Source organism: Vipera berus (assembly GCF_964194415.1).
Source record: "Vipera berus genome assembly, chromosome: Z".
Taxonomy (NCBI): Eukaryota; Metazoa; Chordata; class Lepidosauria; order Squamata; family Viperidae; genus Vipera; species Vipera berus.
In genome coordinates this window covers 18,096,038-18,113,075 of record NC_138205.1, presented here as the reverse complement: position 1 = coordinate 18,113,075, position 17,038 = coordinate 18,096,038, and the positions used below count along the sequence as shown (strand labels likewise).

The 17,038-nt window shown below is 45.4% G+C and overlaps 1 protein-coding gene across 1 annotated transcript in view; it reads left to right on the top strand.

The window, feature by feature from the left end:
* Positions 1–1,628: 1,628 nt before the first annotated feature.
* Positions 1,629–17,038, top strand: part of LOC308677584 (voltage-dependent calcium channel gamma-7 subunit-like) — a gene marked incomplete at both ends in the record, with an annotated part of 31,358 nt that continues 15,948 nt past the window's right edge. The window contains 2 exons of the mRNA XM_081344124.1: positions 1,629–1,824; positions 6,446–6,550. Of these exons, the coding sequence (XP_081200250.1) occupies positions 1,629–1,824; positions 6,446–6,550 (301 nt within the window). The remainder of the gene's footprint in view (positions 1,825–6,445; positions 6,551–17,038) is intronic.

The window sequence follows — 17,038 nt, the reverse complement described above, 5'->3', positions numbered from 1 at the left end:
GAAGAAGAAACCTTGGGTTGGAAAATGACTCCTGTATGACACTTGCAAAATGTCAGAAAATTCATTAGGCTCAATACAAGCAATCATAATTCCCCCGTTAAAATTGTCACTTTAATGTGCAAGAGTAGAAACTAGAATTCCCAGTGCATGAGAACAATAAGAGACCAGAGGCAGAAAAACAGGGTTCCTAAGAAGCTACAAACCACATGGAGCTGTTCTGAGTATTTTCCTGCCAAATGCTGGCGTAGGATTTTTGCACCCTGTATTGATAAATTATAAGGGATGCGGTGGCTCAGTGGGTTAGGACACTGAGCTTGTCGATCAAATGGTCGGCAGTTTGGCGGGTTGAATCCCGAGTGCCGCGTAACAGAGCGAGCGCCTTAGGCCTGGGATACTTGCAGGACCGTCTGCTACCGGGGACGACTTCCCATCGCCCAGTGCGCTCACACAGAGAGGGCCTCCTCAGGGTGCCGTCGGCCAGACAATGTCGGCTGGCGACCCCCAGGGGGAGGGCCTTCTCTGTGGGAGCACCAGCCCTTTGGAACCAGCTTCCCCTTGAGCCTTGGATGGCCCCGGACCTCCGGTCCTTTCGCCGCGACCTCAAAACTTTTCTCTTCCATCAGGCTGACCTGGATTGATGATGGGTTTTTAAATATGTTTAATTTTTAACTGTAGTTAATTTATTTTGGGGCTGTTATTTAATTCATTTTTTAATTTTGTACTGTTGTTTTTTATTGTTGTAAGCCGCCCTGAGTCCTTTGGGAGATAGGGCGGCATATAAGTCCCAAAAATAAATAAATAAAATAAATAAATACTCGTCCCAGCTTCTGCCAACCTAGCAGTTCGAAAGCACATAAAAAATGCAAGTAGAAAAATAGGGACCACTACGGTGGGAAGGTAACAGCATTCCGTGCGCCTTTGGCATCTAGTCATGCCGGCCACATGACCATGGAGACGTCCTCGGAGAAGCGCTGGCTCTTCGGCTTGGAAACGGAGATGAGCACCGGCCCCTAGAGTTGGAAACGACTAGCACGCATGTGCGGGGGAACCTTTACCTATTGATAAATACAAGCCCTGGGAGACTAGAAGTTATGGGACTTGTAATCCTGGTTCCCCAAGGCTTCCCTTCTTTGGGGAAGCCTGCTGCAGCACATATTACAGGAGGAAACTTCACCCCTGCCCTGGGTTTCTTAGTCAAATATTTAACATTTCCAAGTCTGAAAAATGCAAAGAGGAGAGACCCCCCCCCCTTAGGAAATCTTTCAGAAATTATGTACAATATCAGGTTCCTTGGAGCCTGGAGAACGTTTTAATGGATTTGGTGGCCCCGCTCGCTCAAATTATCCAAGACAATATAAAGATCTCTTGAGAATCAACACATTTGATTCAAAAACGGGCAACAAATATCCTGGTAAAAAAATCACAAGGGGTTTTGTCTGAATTTGTCTGACATGCTTGAGCAGGAGGTTGGACTAGAAGACCTCCAGGGTCCTTCCAACTCTGTTATTCTGTTTGTTGTCAGTTTTGTTTGGTTTTAGTACTCCCCTGGAGTTTTGGACTGATTGGGGTTTATTTCTCTTCCAGGTCCTTGCGCTGCATTTGGCCAGACGCTCTCTCTCTCCCCTAGGATGAGTAACTGCAGCAGTCGCGCCTTGACCCTGCTGTCTAGTGTTTTTGGAGCGTGCGGGCTGCTCCTGGTGGGCATTGCTGTCAGTACTGACTATTGGCTGTTCATGGAGGAAGGGATTGTATTTCCGCAAAACCAGACCACGGAAATAGTCATGGCACTCCATGCTGGCCTCTGGAGGGTTTGCTTCTTTGCAGGTAAGGGTCTAAGGTCTCCCCTCCAATGCTGCCTTCATTTATTAATCTTAGGACCATATTATTAGGATCGTAAGATGGTTAAAGCCCTGGAGACTAAAGGACATGAAGAACGGTTGCAGGACTTGGGAATGACCAGTCTAGAGAAAAGAAGGAGTAGCGGGGACATGATAGCAGTATTCCAGTATTTGAGAGGCTGCCACAAGGAGGAGGAGGTCAGTTTATTTTTTCAAAGCACCAGAAGGCAAGACAAGAAACAACGGATGGAAACTAATCAAGGAGAGAAGCAACCTGGAATTAAGGAGAAACTTCCTAACAGTGAGGACAATTAACCTGTGGAACAGCTTCCCTTCAGACGTTGTGGGTGCTTCATCACTCAAGCTTTTTAAGAAGAGACTGGACAGCCACGTCTGAAATGGTTAGAGGGACTCCTCCTTGATCAGAGGGCTGGACTAGAAGACCTCCAAGGTCCCTTCCAGCTCTATTCTGATCCTCTGATCTTAGGAGCAACTTTAGTATCTTCATCTTAGGACCTCAGGACTAAACCCAGACTCAAGCTTCCTCATTTCCTAAATTCCCATATATTCTTCAGGTCATATCAGATGCAAGCAACCAGAACCACTCATGAATAACAAAAATCAGTAACTTTATTGTCTACCACCTATGTTACAAGAATCTCACCAGACTGCTTACCTTGGGAACAACCGATAAGGCTTCAAGGATCTTGAGGGATGTCTAGCTTGTGCTGCTTGCAGCTTCAGAAAGACTCCAAGCTAAGCTACTTCCAGCCTAGACCTAGCTGATAATTTTGCAACAGAACAACTTTTGATAGCCCGAGCAGCAAAATAATGCCTTGGACAAAATTGATATTTGGGTAAATTCTAGGCCAGTGATGGCAAACCTTTTAGAGACCGAGTGCCCAAACTGCAACCCAAAACCCACTTATGTATCATCAGGTGCTGGATGGGTGTGGCCCTTTGGGTGGGTGTGGCCCATTGGGTGGGTGTGGCTGCAGACTGGGTGGGACTAAAAAGTTAATCAATTCCAACTTTGCGAGAACTTCCCCCCCCCCCACAAGAAGTTGAAATTGATTGATTGAACCTCTTTTTTTTTGCACATGGCGGCAGAGGCCTAAAACAAAAAGGTTTTATAAAACCCAGCTGAAGGCCTAGGACTGGGGTGACGGCGCGCATGTCCACAGAGAGGGCTCTGTGTGCCACCTTTGGCACCCATGCCATAGGTTCGCCACCACAGTTCTAGGCAATTTAATTCTGGTTGACTAGATGCAACGTTGAAATCACTGGGCAATGTGGAAAACCATGAAATAGATTTCTTCCCAGAAGGTCTGGAGTGGTCTGCAGCTCAGCTCTTGACAAGGTTCTGCAGAGAGCTGTCAATTCACCTAGATTTGCCTAAAAAGTTGGCTCTGAATTCCAAGCTATGCTAATGAGGCTGGGAAGAGTTGACCTTAGGAGTATGTTATCTCCAAGCAGTGCTTTTTTTGTAAGAAAAAAAGGTGCCGGAACTCACACACATCATACAACCCACCTTGCCTACCCTACAAGGTTCCATCCAAAAAAGGTGCCGGAACTCCGTTCTGGGCGTTCTATGACAAAAAAAAGCCCTGTCTCCAAGTAAGGAGAATTTGTTAAGGGTCTTGGAATGAGAAGGCCTACCTGTCTTCTTTTCAAAGAATAATGCTAGAAAGATTGCAAATACTGCCTTTACTGATACTACATTTGTTTAAATTAGGCAATTCAACTATCCAGCCAGGCACATTTAGCTAACTTGTCTAAATGCAACGATATCGCCCTTTATTCCTGCCTCTTAAGTCAAGGATTGTTACCCGTTTTGTGCCATAGATCCTTTTGACAGTCTGGTGAAAGCTGCAAACCCCTCTCCAAAAAATACATTTTAAATTGGTGTCTCTCGATCTCAGCAGCTCTAAGATGTGTGATTTCCCAGAATTCCCCAGCCAACCGGCTAAAGAATTCCGAGAGATGAAGGCCACACCTCTTAACATTGCGGAGATTGAGAAACACCGGTTTAGATACATCAAATAACATGCATAGATCGAGGTAGTCCTCCACTTACAACCATTTGGTTAGTGACCGTTCAGAGTTACCATGGCACTGAAAAAAAGTGACTTTTGAACCAGTTTTCACAGTTATGACCTTTGCAGCCCATGGTCACATGATCAAAATTTGGCCGTTATGACAGCTGCACAGTCCCATGGTCACGTCATCACCGTTTGTAACCTTCCCAGCCAGTTTCCAACAAGCAGTCAACCTAACGGCTGCATGGTTCTCTTAACAATTGCGGTGATTTGGTTAACAAATATGACAAAAAGTTCTTAAAATGGGGCAAAACTCACTTAACGACTGCCTTGATCAATTTTGGGCTCAGTTGTGGTCGTAAATCGAGGACTACCTATACTAGGAACTCTGTGACCCATTGGATCATCCTTTCAGAAGTATTTCCTTACCAGATTCTTCAGAGTTTTTAACAGTGACAGGATTTCTAATGTTCTGCCTTTATTGGAAGTGAAGTCAGAGACGTCTCTGTCTTGAAAGTAGCCCAGGTTGAACTCCCTAGGACAATCAAACTGTCAACCTCTGGGTTGAATATCCAAATAAACTGGACACCAACATCAGCACAGAAAATGTTTCATGACATTTTGTATTACGCCATAAACTGTTTTGTAATGATTTTTGTGTCATAAAAATGTGTTAATCAAATTTGCCAAATTTCATTTGAATGAGAGTCCTGGGTCCCAGGTTTTGGATACATTCTGTAAGTTTAGCCCATTTGAAATCTCTCAGTTCAAAAATGGTTGCCCTACGATGCACTGTTTTGCCCAGTTAAAAGTTACAAGAATGAGAGCTTTAGTATGTGTTTGTGGACATGCACATTACTGGTAATGACGGTATACTTATTCCAGTATCTGAGGGGCTGCCACAAGGCAGAAGGGGTCACGTTATTCACCAAAGCACCAGAGGGAAGGACAAGAAACAATGGTTGGTAACTGATCAAGGAGAGAAGCAACCTGGAATTAAGGAGAAACTTCCTGACAGTGAGGACAATAACCAGTGGAACAGCTTGCCTTCAGAAATTGTGGCACTGGAGATTTTAAAGAAGAGGCTAGACAATCACCTGTCCTAGATGGTGTATGATCTCCTGTTTGTACAGGTGGCTGGACTAGAAGACCTCCAGGGTCCCTTCCAGATTCTATTCTATTCTAGTCTATTCTAGTCTAGTCTAGTCTAGTCTAGTCTAGTCTAGTCTTTCTTTGCTAGATCTAAGGTAGGGTGTATGGAGTAGTGCAGACATGTCAAACTCGCAATGTCACGTGACGTTGCGCAATGTATTGGGATGGTTTTGCCATTGCCGGCAATGGGGTGGGCATGGCTTCCGGCCCACGGGGCGGCAGTTTGACACCCATAGAGTAGTAGTGCAATAAAGAGGCACATTTGTTTTCTTGTTAGATTGTTATCCTGGATCTCAAAGTCCTGCACCCCTTAGTTCCTCCTCTGTTTTTGCTCCACAACAATATTCCTATGAGGTGGTGGGGCCACTGAGGAAGAGTGAGTGGCCCAATGTCACCCACTGAACTTCCATGGTGGGAAGTAGAACTTGAATCTGAGTCTCCAGCGTTGATCTACTAGATCTCATGAACAAAGCAGTGCATATGCATACCTGATGCTCTTTGGAACGTGGGACTTTGGCTGCTTGTTCCTTGACTCAGGGGCCCTTCCTAGTGTCCTTACCTATGGCATGCTGGTAGAAGGGGAGGGTTAACCGGCTGAACCAGCTGCCAGGAAGCTGTTGAAGTGATGTAGGAGAAGAAGTGGAGGAGTTAAAGGAGGGATCAGCCTAGAAACCCTACATATCCATAAGTGAACTAAACCCAACTTCCCTTGAATTCTGTTGACCCCCATCTAACCTCAAACAGGTATTAACCCTTTAGTTAAGAAGATTCTTGTACAAAGGCATGATTAGCAATAAATCAGTTCAACTGGACCTTCACGTGTGGATCTGTGAGGATCTGATCTTTTGTGACACTTACTAAAAAGGATCCCCGCTTGTCTCTTCCAGCTCTCCTATCCCTAGAGGTGCACATATTGGGACCACTGGTTAATTTTTATCCCGAGATGAAAGAGTAAAATTAAAGGGTTGCATCTCTTCCAGGATGGCTCTTGGGGCCTCCAGAACATATCAAAAAACTGACTGCCTTCTTTCTAGTCTAGCTTAGGGCTTTGGAAATGGTCAGAGGCATCCTGCTCGCTACTAGCTTTGAGCTGACTTGTCTTACAGAAGTGGCTTGTTTGAATGGAAATGTACTGTATATGACTACATAGTAACTTGGCCTTGCTGATTTGGGACTTCCTTCCACAAAGGCACCACTGCTTCCCTCAAGGTCCTATACCACTGTTTCTAAACCTCAGCAACTGTAAGCAATATGGACTTCAATTCCCAGAATTCTCCTGGGAATCCCAAACTCTGCTGGCTGGGGAATTCTGGGAGCTGAAGTCCACACCTTTTACACTTGCTGAGGTTCAGAAACACTGTCCAATACGGGCCACTTTTGCTATCTGAATTTTTATGCATTGTCTCTTTTTTCTAGGTCAGAAAAAAGGCAGCTGTGTGGCTTCTGAATACTTCCTGGAGCCGAGGCCTGACCCCGATCCTGAGGGGCCCCTTGTTACGGAGAACACAGAAAATATCCTCAGTAAGTAGATAAGACATCTAGACATGATACGATTGCCAGCATTAACAATGGATAAATTAATGTTAGGCGCATGTTGGAGGGGTGAGCCAAATAAGCACAGCAGCTGAAGGAAAGAGTTAATGCTCTACATCAGGGCTTTTCAACCTTTTCACCCATTGTACCACTTTTAGGATATGGCAACATCCGAGTACCACCAGTCGCCTAGCAAGGTGTCAAAAACTTGATCACCAAAAAAAAGGGGAAAAGTGATGAAGTACAGGTAGTCCTCGACTTACAATAGTTCGAAGTTACAATGGCACTGAAAAAAGTGCCCCCCCACAAGCCACAGCCAAGCAAGACACCTGCCTGCCCGCCCGGCGGCGCTCTTCCTCCTGTCCGAGGTTTTCATTGTTGTGAGCATTTCTGTTGAGGATTGGCAGCGGGGGTGGGGAGGTGTTTCATTTTTATTCCCCCCCCCCCCCCCGTCTGCTGAGTGGTTGCAGCAGGTTTTGGTCACTTCCCATGACCCTGGGACACTGTGACCATCATAAATATGAATCAGTTGCCAAGCATCTGAATGTAAATCACAAGACCCTGGGGATGCTGCAACATTCCAGCTGATCAGTGCTTCTTCTGGACTCAGCAGAAGCGCCAGGATTAGCACCGAGCTCCAGCTGGAGCCTGGCACTGATCCTGGTGCTTCCCCTGAGCCCTGACAGCCCTGAAGAAGCACCAATCAGCTGGAAAGCGGTGCTGATCCTGGCGCTTCCGCTGAGCCCTGATAGTTCTGCAGCTCCAGCTATCTCACTCAGGCTTGTTCGGTGCTGCCACCGGTTCAGCTCATTCCTCTCCCCCGCTAGGATGGTCACGTACCACCTGCCAGGTGCCAATGTACCGCAGGTGGTACCCGTACCATTGGTTGAAAAGCCCTGCTCTACAAACAGTATGTCTCTCTGCACCCATATACAGCCCCAGCTTCCTAACTTATATCTCAGCCCACCTTTAATTTTTAAAGCCATTCACACAATTGCAAGCCCACTGCCTGAAAGGTCTTGCACATAAAACACAGGTTCTTTCCATTTAAAGGACAAACATCTCAGCCCGCAGTGCATTGCTTGCCATTATTTATTTTATCCACATCAGATGCACATCTCCATCATTTCCAAGATTTTAACAACAACCACAAAAGGCATTGCGCTAACCCTTTGCTGCCACATGCTCAGCAAAGTTAAGGTTGCAAGCCTGCCTCTTCCAGCGTTATGGTGATGACACGTATTTTGAGTTCACTTACAAATGTTTATGAGTCAGCCTCAATACGGAGTTGTTAATTTTCACAGATGAGAAAAAGTACCTGCGCACTTTGAGGAAATGGACACTAAAGATACTAAGAGAGGCACATGGACGGGGAGAGAGAGAGAAACAGACCACCAACTTTCCTGCCCTGCCTGATTCTTCCCTGTCTGTCCAACAGCAGCAGAAACAGTTCAGGGCAACTGGCAAGTCAGGAGCAACTGACAAAGAGTGACGGGAAGGGCATCTCCACCCCACCCCCCAACCCGAAATCTACTGGATTTCCAGACACTGCTTCTGAGTTAAATCCCGGTTTTCCCATGGTTTGTCCGTAGCATTTGAGAGAAATCTGCCATGTGCAGAAGGGGCAATGATCGAGGACTTGGGCTCTAAGCCCCCTTATGGCTGGGGTGCACATCAGAGACTACAGCAATTACCTAAGTCTGTTTGTATTGGTGAAGGGGCTGGGCTGCAAATCAGCTGAGTTCTAGTTCCCCCTTAGGAATCAAAGTTGGCTGGGTGACTGGACTAATCACCAGGAGTCTATGCGTTCTAGCTGGGTGACTTTGGGCCAATCACCAGCAACCTATGCGTTCTAGTCCCACCTTAGACATGAAAGCCAGCTGGGTGACTTTGGGCCAATCACCAGCAACCTATGCGTTCTAGTCCAACCTTAGGCCTGAAATCCAGCTGGGTGACTTTGGGCCAATCACCAGCAACCTATGCGTTCTAGTCCCACCTTAGACATGAAAGCCAGCTGGCTGACTTTGGGCCAATCACCAGCAACCTATGCGTTCTAGTCCCACCTTAGACATGAAAGCCAGCTGGGTGACTTTGGGCCAATCACCAGCAACCTATGCGTTCTAGTCCCACCTTAGACATGAAAGCCAGCTGGGTGACTTTGGGCCAATCACCAGCAACCTATGCGTTCTAGTCCAACCTTAGGCCTGAAATCCAGCTGGATGACTTTGGGCCAATCACCAGCAACCTATGCGTTCTAGTCCCACCTTAGACATGAAAGCCAGCTGGGTGACTTTGGGCCAATCACCAGCAACCTATGCGTTCTAGTCCAACCTTAGACATGAAAGCCAGTTGGGTGACTTTGGACCAGTCCCCCTTTCTCAGCTCCCCCTCCAAAGGAGTGTTATGTATGCCACTGTGAGTTGAATAAGAATAGAAATCAAACCAATCAATCCATAAAAAATGGAGCCAGGTTTCTGTGCTGAGCATCGTGTTGGTAAATAAACCAAACTCTGCCACCTCTCAGTTGTTGGGCTGGGACATCTACCCAACCCAGATTCAGATGGTGCCTTGATCTGAGTAATGCAGGACACCAATTGGCTGTGACCAAGTGTGCCCCATCCCTCTGTCCTAGTGGATCTAGTCCCTCTGCTCTCTTGTGGCTCCCCCCACTCTTACTGCGGCTGTCCCAACCCTCTGGGATGGCTTGAGAGCTGTGGGGCATTGCAAAGGGTGTGTGTGTGTGTGTGTGTGTGTGTGTGTGTGTGATGTAAATCAGAGCTCGTGTGAGTGATGGTGTGAGCACAGCAAGCATTGCAGCATCAGGACGAGGCTAGCTGAGCCGCAGTGAGCCAAACAAGCCCAGTTTGCTATGAAGTCACTGTCAGATTTGGATTTCTGCAGGGGAGGGTGGCATTCTTCCTTGACACTTCCACTTTTCCAGCACCCCCTCTGCAAGTGCCTGCCTTTTTGAGTCACCCCTGTTTATAGTATATTTAGAATGCTGGTAGATTATAGAAATGGCTTGGAGGGTCAGGCAAAGCTGCAAGTGTCAGGCTGACGTTTTATACTTTGTTAACTACAGCTACAGTAAGGGGTGGTGTGATGGCTCAGCAGCTAAAGACAAGCTGAGCTTGCCGGGGTTTGAGACTCCACACATCGGACTGAGCTCCTGTTACTTGGCCCAGCTCCTGCCCACCCAGCAGTTTGAAAGCATGCAAATGGAAGTGGATTAATAGGAACCACTTCGGAGGGAAGGTAACAGTGTTCCATGCACCTTTGGCGTGTAGCCATGCTGGTTTACATGACCACGGAAATTGTCTTTGGACAACGCCGGCTCCCTCGGCTAAGAAACAGAGAGTCAGACATGAATGACAGGGAAACCTTTACCTTTAAATGCAGCTAGTCCTCAATTTACAACCACTTGTTGGGTGACCATTTGAAATTACAACAGTACTGGAAAAATTTACTTACAACCAGTCCTCACACTTATGCCTATTGCAACGTCTCCATGGTCACATGATCAAAATTCAAATGTTTGGCAACCACCACATATCTACCATGGTTGCGAGATCCTGGGGTCATGTGACTGCCATTTGCAGCCTTCCCAGCCAGCTTCCGGCAAGCAAAGTCAACGAGGGAAGCCACATTTGTTTCATGATTACATGATTCACTTAACAACTGCAATGATTGGCTTAACAACCGTGGCAAAATGATCTGTAAAATTGGGTGCAACTTACTTGCTAACGGCCTAGCTTAACAACAAAAATTCTGGTCTCAATTGTTGTAAGTCAAGGAGTACCTGTATAGTTGCAGACCATCAAAAATGACCTGGTTAGGTTGACTGGAAGGAGTCCACGGGCTCCAAATCTGAGACATCTGCTTGACGTCACAGCCATGTGTAAATGTGCGGAGCATTTCTGCCTAAGGTCTTGAGGTCTGGCATCTTTAAATCTCGTCTCAGCTATCAATGCACTAGGTGACCTTGGTCAAGCCACCAGTTCTCCAATGCAGAAATTGGGGTCTGCATGAAGGCCATAAAAAAAACAAGATGGTGGTCATAATCATGTCATCAAAGCACCACCCCTCTTACCTATGTGCAACAGAAGTGATTTGGGTTGTTTTTTACCCCCTAACATTACCAACTGTCAGGAAGACATCCACAGACTTTGGTAGTCATAAGGAGATGGTCTAAAAAAATTGTGCCTCCCCTTATTGCTGACACCTGCTTAGTCCTAGGAACAAAACCATCAATGGTTGCAATCCGTAGGGATTTAATGGGGGATGCCCCCAAGTTGTAAGCCACTCAGAGGTGCTTCAGGAAGGGAATATTGTAAAGTAAATAAAAATAAAGTTTATTTCTCTTCCCACCAAATGTAAACTGCTGGCAGAAAAACAATAACCACGGTCCCTGACAAGGGCCAGGATTGAGCACATAAGAATGTGCTTGAAATATTTGGCACAGTGGCAGAGGTGCCCAGGCATATGACGTGTCCCTCAGCCTATTTCTGCACATGGGTCTACCACTTTTGTGAAAGGGTGCTAAACCCGTCTGAAAATAAGTCTAAATGAAAGAGAAAAGGCCTGGATATGAGATTGGGGGCGGGGAGGGGGGCAAGGGATGAAATGGAAGGGATTGATAAATCAACTATATTTTTTTTGCTAGGGCTATCAGGGAGTGACTAATTGATTAAGAATGATGAATGATTAATAGATTCAGTTCTGACTTTGTGGCTGATGGTAGCCAGACATGGCTACTGCAGCAATGGGCAGCAATGGCCCCTTTATGCCCTGTGGACTTCATCTCCCAGAATTCCTGAGCCAGCCAAGCTGGCTCAAGAATTCTGGGAGTTGAAGTTTACAGGGCATAAAGGGGCCACAGTTGGGCTAGTGGATGATGGGCTAGTGGATGATGATGGAGAACCTGCAAATATGATTGTCCTGTGCATAATAACAACAATCACCACCGTTGAAGTCAGAATACAGCAAAATGGAGGCACCCTCCTCATCAACCAAAGTAAAAATAAAGAAAGTAAAATAAAATGAAAAGTATAACCATGCAAAAAAACAAGCCAAAGTTGTGCGAAATCTGTCATGTACCTAACAAGGACAGAGCCACAAAAAACACAACTGGGAGGAGCCAGTTTTCCTGGTTTAAACCAATCTTTTATGCATAACAGAACTATCTCTCTCAAAAGAGGGGGCTAAACCTGTTTTCAAACAAAGGTCTAGTCCTTTATCAAAAGAGCACTAAATCACCATTGATAAGGAGCCAGCATAATGTCTGACAATGTTTTGGCAAAGTATCTCTGCAGAAGCCAGGTTTCTAGGTTCTCTAGCAGTTCAAGTACTGCCTATGAAGGGCAGGTTCCCACAATCAACAAGTCCCTCATTAGCCTAAAATGGCCAATAGCAGTGAGCAAGTCTCATCCCTTCACTGAGTTAGCAACCATCATCTCAATGAAGCATTCCAGATTATCCCCATGGCAAAAACTATGTTGGAGGAAAAGGGAAAACAGCAAATGGAACACCTGAGGATGACTTGAAACCGCCTCAGTTTTTTATTGGGATTGAGATATAGACAATGTCATGAGGTCATGGCAGACAAAAATGGCGCCCGATGCATTAATGGTTACTTTGTTCTAAGTGTTAACAGGTTTAAGGCCTTCTCTACTTCGGCTTCTGTCTCCTTCCAAATGCCCCTATATTTCCTTCAGGTAAAGTCCAACAAACAGCTACTTCAAATATTATATCAACCCTGTTTTCCACATTTTGCTAAATTACTGCATCCAAATTACAGGAATTGGTTTGAGGTGTATTTTTTCACGTTCCTGTACAGATGATCAACTAATGAGGCTTAAACCTTTCCAGAATGCAGCAGAGTTTCAACAGCTGTTGATTTCACAGACATGCAGTTTATTTCCCATTCTGCCTAAAGAGCAGCGACATCTACAGAGTGTGACAATGTTGTCAGAATGATGCCACGCAAGAAGCAATAGTGCCACACAACCTGCACCCCTCTCATGTACAAACAGACAGTATGTGTTATGATGCATGATGCTCGATTAAACATTATCCCTCCTCCCAGGACACCTCTGTTGAAAATTTCCTGATTCTGATAATATTGACTAAAACCGTAGCCTCCCACCCACCCAGGAATCAGGGATCCTAACCACAGAGATGGGTTTAATTGGTGCCTCAAAGTTTATTTATTTTTAGTCCTCCATTCTTTTATCAAGGGATTGGTAAAACGAATGCTCTTTGCTCTAACCTAGATTGCTAATTCAAAGTAAATCAAGTATCCTGAACATGGGCCATTTTCTTGGCAAAAAGGGAGATGGTTAATAGAGCCTTGCGCAATAATTCATCCAAAAATTCCAAAAGAGTTAACAAGTTGACAATGAGTTTTGTGGAGAAAATGGGATGGGCACGGCAGAGAGAAAGAAAACCTGTACATGGCTCTCTTCTGTTGGAGGTTAAAAAAAATGAAGGGGGTCTTGCAAGAGATGAGGGGTGCAACACATTAATTTGAGCTTTAGGGTGCCAGTCAGGTTTCCAACAGTGGACCCATCAGTTTCCCAAGATTTAATGGATGTGGCATGAACTAATGTTTACCACTAATAGGAATCAAGTGGATCTGGGATTGAGTGGGCAGAGGGGCAGCTACTTAGCTCTGGCTTCAAACTTAAGGAAATGCTTAGACGCACAGGTGTCAAACGCACAGCGTCACGTGACGTGTTGCGATGTATCTCAACTTTTTTTGCATTGCTGGAACTGGGGTGGGCGCAGCCTCCGCACAATGCAACCAGCCCACGGGCCTGGCTTAAACAGGAACATAGCAAGGTGCAAAACATCTTGGACAGAGAAGTTTGAGGATATTTGTAGGTTGGTATGTCTTTTCAGGCAAAATCTAGAAGCTGCCCCCAACAGTTGGTCAGTAACAGGTTCAAATATCCTGCCTAGACTGCACTTAGTCCTCACTTAATAGCCCTAGTTGGGACCAGAAACTCTGTCACCAAGTGAAGAGGTAATTAAATGAAACATCAGGTGATTGCCCCACTTACTGACAGCAGTCCCAGTTCCAGTTATTAAGCAATTCACCCACAGTTGTTAAGCAAGATGTCACGTGATTGTGACTTGGGATTCCTTCTGGCTTCGCCATTGACTTGACTTGTCAGAAGCCAAATCAATGGGAAGGTCACAAATGGGGATCACATGACTGGGAGATGCTGCGACACTCATAAATGCATGACAGTTGCCAAGTGCCTGGAAGCTGCAGTGGTCTTAAGTGTGAGGACCGCTCATAAGTCACTTTTTTCAGCGCTGTCATAACTTTGAACAGTTGCTCAGTGAATGGTCACTAAGCGAGAACTACTGGTATAGATGACAGCTAAGGCTTAAGGATTCCTGTATCTCTTGGCTGCCATCCAGCAATCATTCAGATGTCTGCGGCCCAGATATAATACACCTAGTTATAGTGGAGAACAGCTGTTTGGAGGGTCTGCTTTGCTAATGGATTCAGCCTCTTCTGAAGAATGGCCAAGTTGATGTCCCAATAAACAGAAGAAGAGCCGTGGTGGCACAGTGGTTAGAATGCCGTATTGCAGGCTGACTCTGCCCACTGCCAGGAGTTCAATCCTGACCAGCTCAAAGTTGACTCAGCCTCCCATCCTTCTGAGGTTGGTAAAATGAGGAGCCAGATTGTTGGGGTCAATATGCTGACTCTGTAAACCACTTAAGAGAGGGCTGTAAAGCACTATGAAGCGGTATATAAGTCTAAGTGCTATTGCTGTTGTTAAGCACTCCAGACAGGTGATTGGTGAGTGAAAAATCTGCAGGGTAAAATTCATAGTTCCAGCTTTTGGAGGGTTGTAGGCCTTGGTACCCAGCACCTCTTTTTACCCCAAGGAGAAAAGGAAGAATACCTGTGGATAACTTAGTGGATCATCTGATTGTGCCAAAGAAATGCGCAACGAGGTTTTGAAAGTGCCATGGATTGCAACTGGCATAAGAGTGAAAAAACACACACTCCTTCAGAACAACTAAGGTCACTGAGATTGAGATTAAGGTAACTTTATGGGAATTTGGCAGTAAGAAAAGATCTCCATGGCAGCAGTTAGGAGCAAGTGGGGCTACCATATCTGTTCTGCACAAATCCAGATAGCCAGTAGATGGCAGTAATGAGTTCAGAATCCGCTGTTCTCGCTGCTGCCATCTAATAAATTATCTCACTTTTTGCTACAGATGCTGTAACCCTAAACTCTTAAGAGTGTGTATGTTTTTGTGTGTATGTGTCTGTGAGAGAGAAATACGAATATATATTCCTGCCCCCTCTGCTGGATAAGATAAGGAACTGTTTCACTCTTATATTTTAAACTGGGGGGAAAAAATTGTGCTCCCAGCAGTCAGCGCTGGCCAGAAAATGGTGCAATCCTGGCATGCAGAGAGTAGTAAGAATTATGCAGCTCATTATTGGTGCTGTCCCAAGCAGAAATTCCAGCAAGGACAAAGGGGATAGTCAACAGAAATCTCATTTGATCAGCAGCAAACTCTTGTGCGTTCCACACGGAAGGGGAAAAACTCAGCTAGGACAATCTGGAGGAAGAAGCACATTGAGGATGGATTTAAACAAAAAGTGAAGACCCGTCTGATGTTTGTATCAGGATGAGGGAGAAGGAATCTTAAAACAGGAGAAAAGGAGTGAGCGGATTTTATTGAAAAGGAGATGTTACTGGCTGCTATCAAACCTGTCCTTCCCAGTTTTATATTTATTCTTTTTTTTATACTCAGCCATACCCAGAATCCTCTGTCAGCACAAGCAATGACTAATGGAATGGAGAATAGATAGCAAAGGGTGACTGAGGGCCTCGTGACGTGATTCCTATAGGCTGAGATCAATTTTCCCCAGGTCAATGCCTGTTTGATCAGCAGGCCTTCTGCTATGATGCCTCTGGGGAGGTGGGAACGGACGTGCAGATCGCTTGATTTCAGCTTTCTTGGCAGCAGTACCAAAATGATTGGCCATTATCTTTTTCTGAGATATTGTTTAATTTCTCAGTCTACCCTAGACTGAGTAATATTCCCTGTTGGTTCTCTTGCCCAAATACTAACCTAGTCCCCATTCTAGACAAGAGAAGCCACTTGCTGTCAACTGCTGGGTCAGAAGAGATAATATGACCAATAAAAGAGGATATTTGTAGCTAAGGGTTGAGTTGTGGGGTCCTCGGTGCTTTCTTGCAGATGTTTCATTACCCAACTAGGTAACCCCATCAGTGTTAGCAGGGAGACTATTATTGTCACAGTGAGGGATTACAATTCCAAAAGGCTGGGGCTAGGGCAGACTAGACAATAAGGACAATAGGGAAATAGGGTAATACATAAGGAACTTCCTTCCTTATGTATATAGTTATTATGCGCAGGGAATTCTTGCAAGGAGGAACATTCAACACCATAGATTTTACTTTCAGAAATGGGGCACTTTGCCCCCAATATTAATACATATAGTTCTGACCTTGTTTGAACGCTGCAGAGCTTGGAACAGGGAATGTCAGTCTATAAGGTGTTCAGTGGGTTAGGACGCTGAGCTTGTCGATCAGATGGTCGGCAGTTTGGCGGGTCGAATCCCAAGTGCCGCGTAACAGAGTGAGCGCCTGTTACTCGTCCCAGCTTCTGCCAACCTAGCAGTTCGAAAGCATGTAAAAAAAATGCAAGTAGAAAAATAGAGACCACTACGGTGGGAAGGTAACAGCGTTCCGTGTGCCTTTGGCGTCTAGTCATCCGGCCACATGACCACGGAGACATCCTCCGACAAGCGCTGGCTCTTCAGCTTTGAAATGGAGATGAGCACCGGCCCCTAGAGTTGGAAACGACTAGCACACATGTGCGGGGGAACCTTTACCTTTTACCTTAGAGTAGAAGAATAAGAATAGCATGAGAAGTGAAATTTGATTGGCAAGATGCATATAGTTCTGACCTTGTTTGAATGCTGCAGAACTTGGAACAGGGGATGTCAGTCTATAAGGTGTTCCTAATTATTTCGTATTGCAGGCAACAAATACCAAAGTGGAACAGAGTTCATGGAGCAGAGTTATAAGTAGTCCTTGACTTATGAGCGCAATGGAGCCCAATATTTACGTTGCTAAGTGATAAATTTGTTAACTGAGTTTTGCCCCATTTTATGACTTTCCTTTCCGCCTTTCTTAAGTGAATCACTGCAGCTGTTAAATTGGTAGCACTGTTGTGAAGTGAATCTGGTTTTCCCCATTGACTTTGTTTGTCAGAAGGTCACAAAAGGGGATCACACGAACCTGGGACACTGCAACCATCATAAATATGAAACAGTTGTCAAAGCATCTGAATGTAAACCACATGACCATGGGGATGCTGCAGTGGTAGTAAGTGTGAAAAATGGTCATAAGTCACTTCTTTCAGTGTCGTCATAACTTTGAACGGTCACTAAATGAACTGGAATTAAGGACT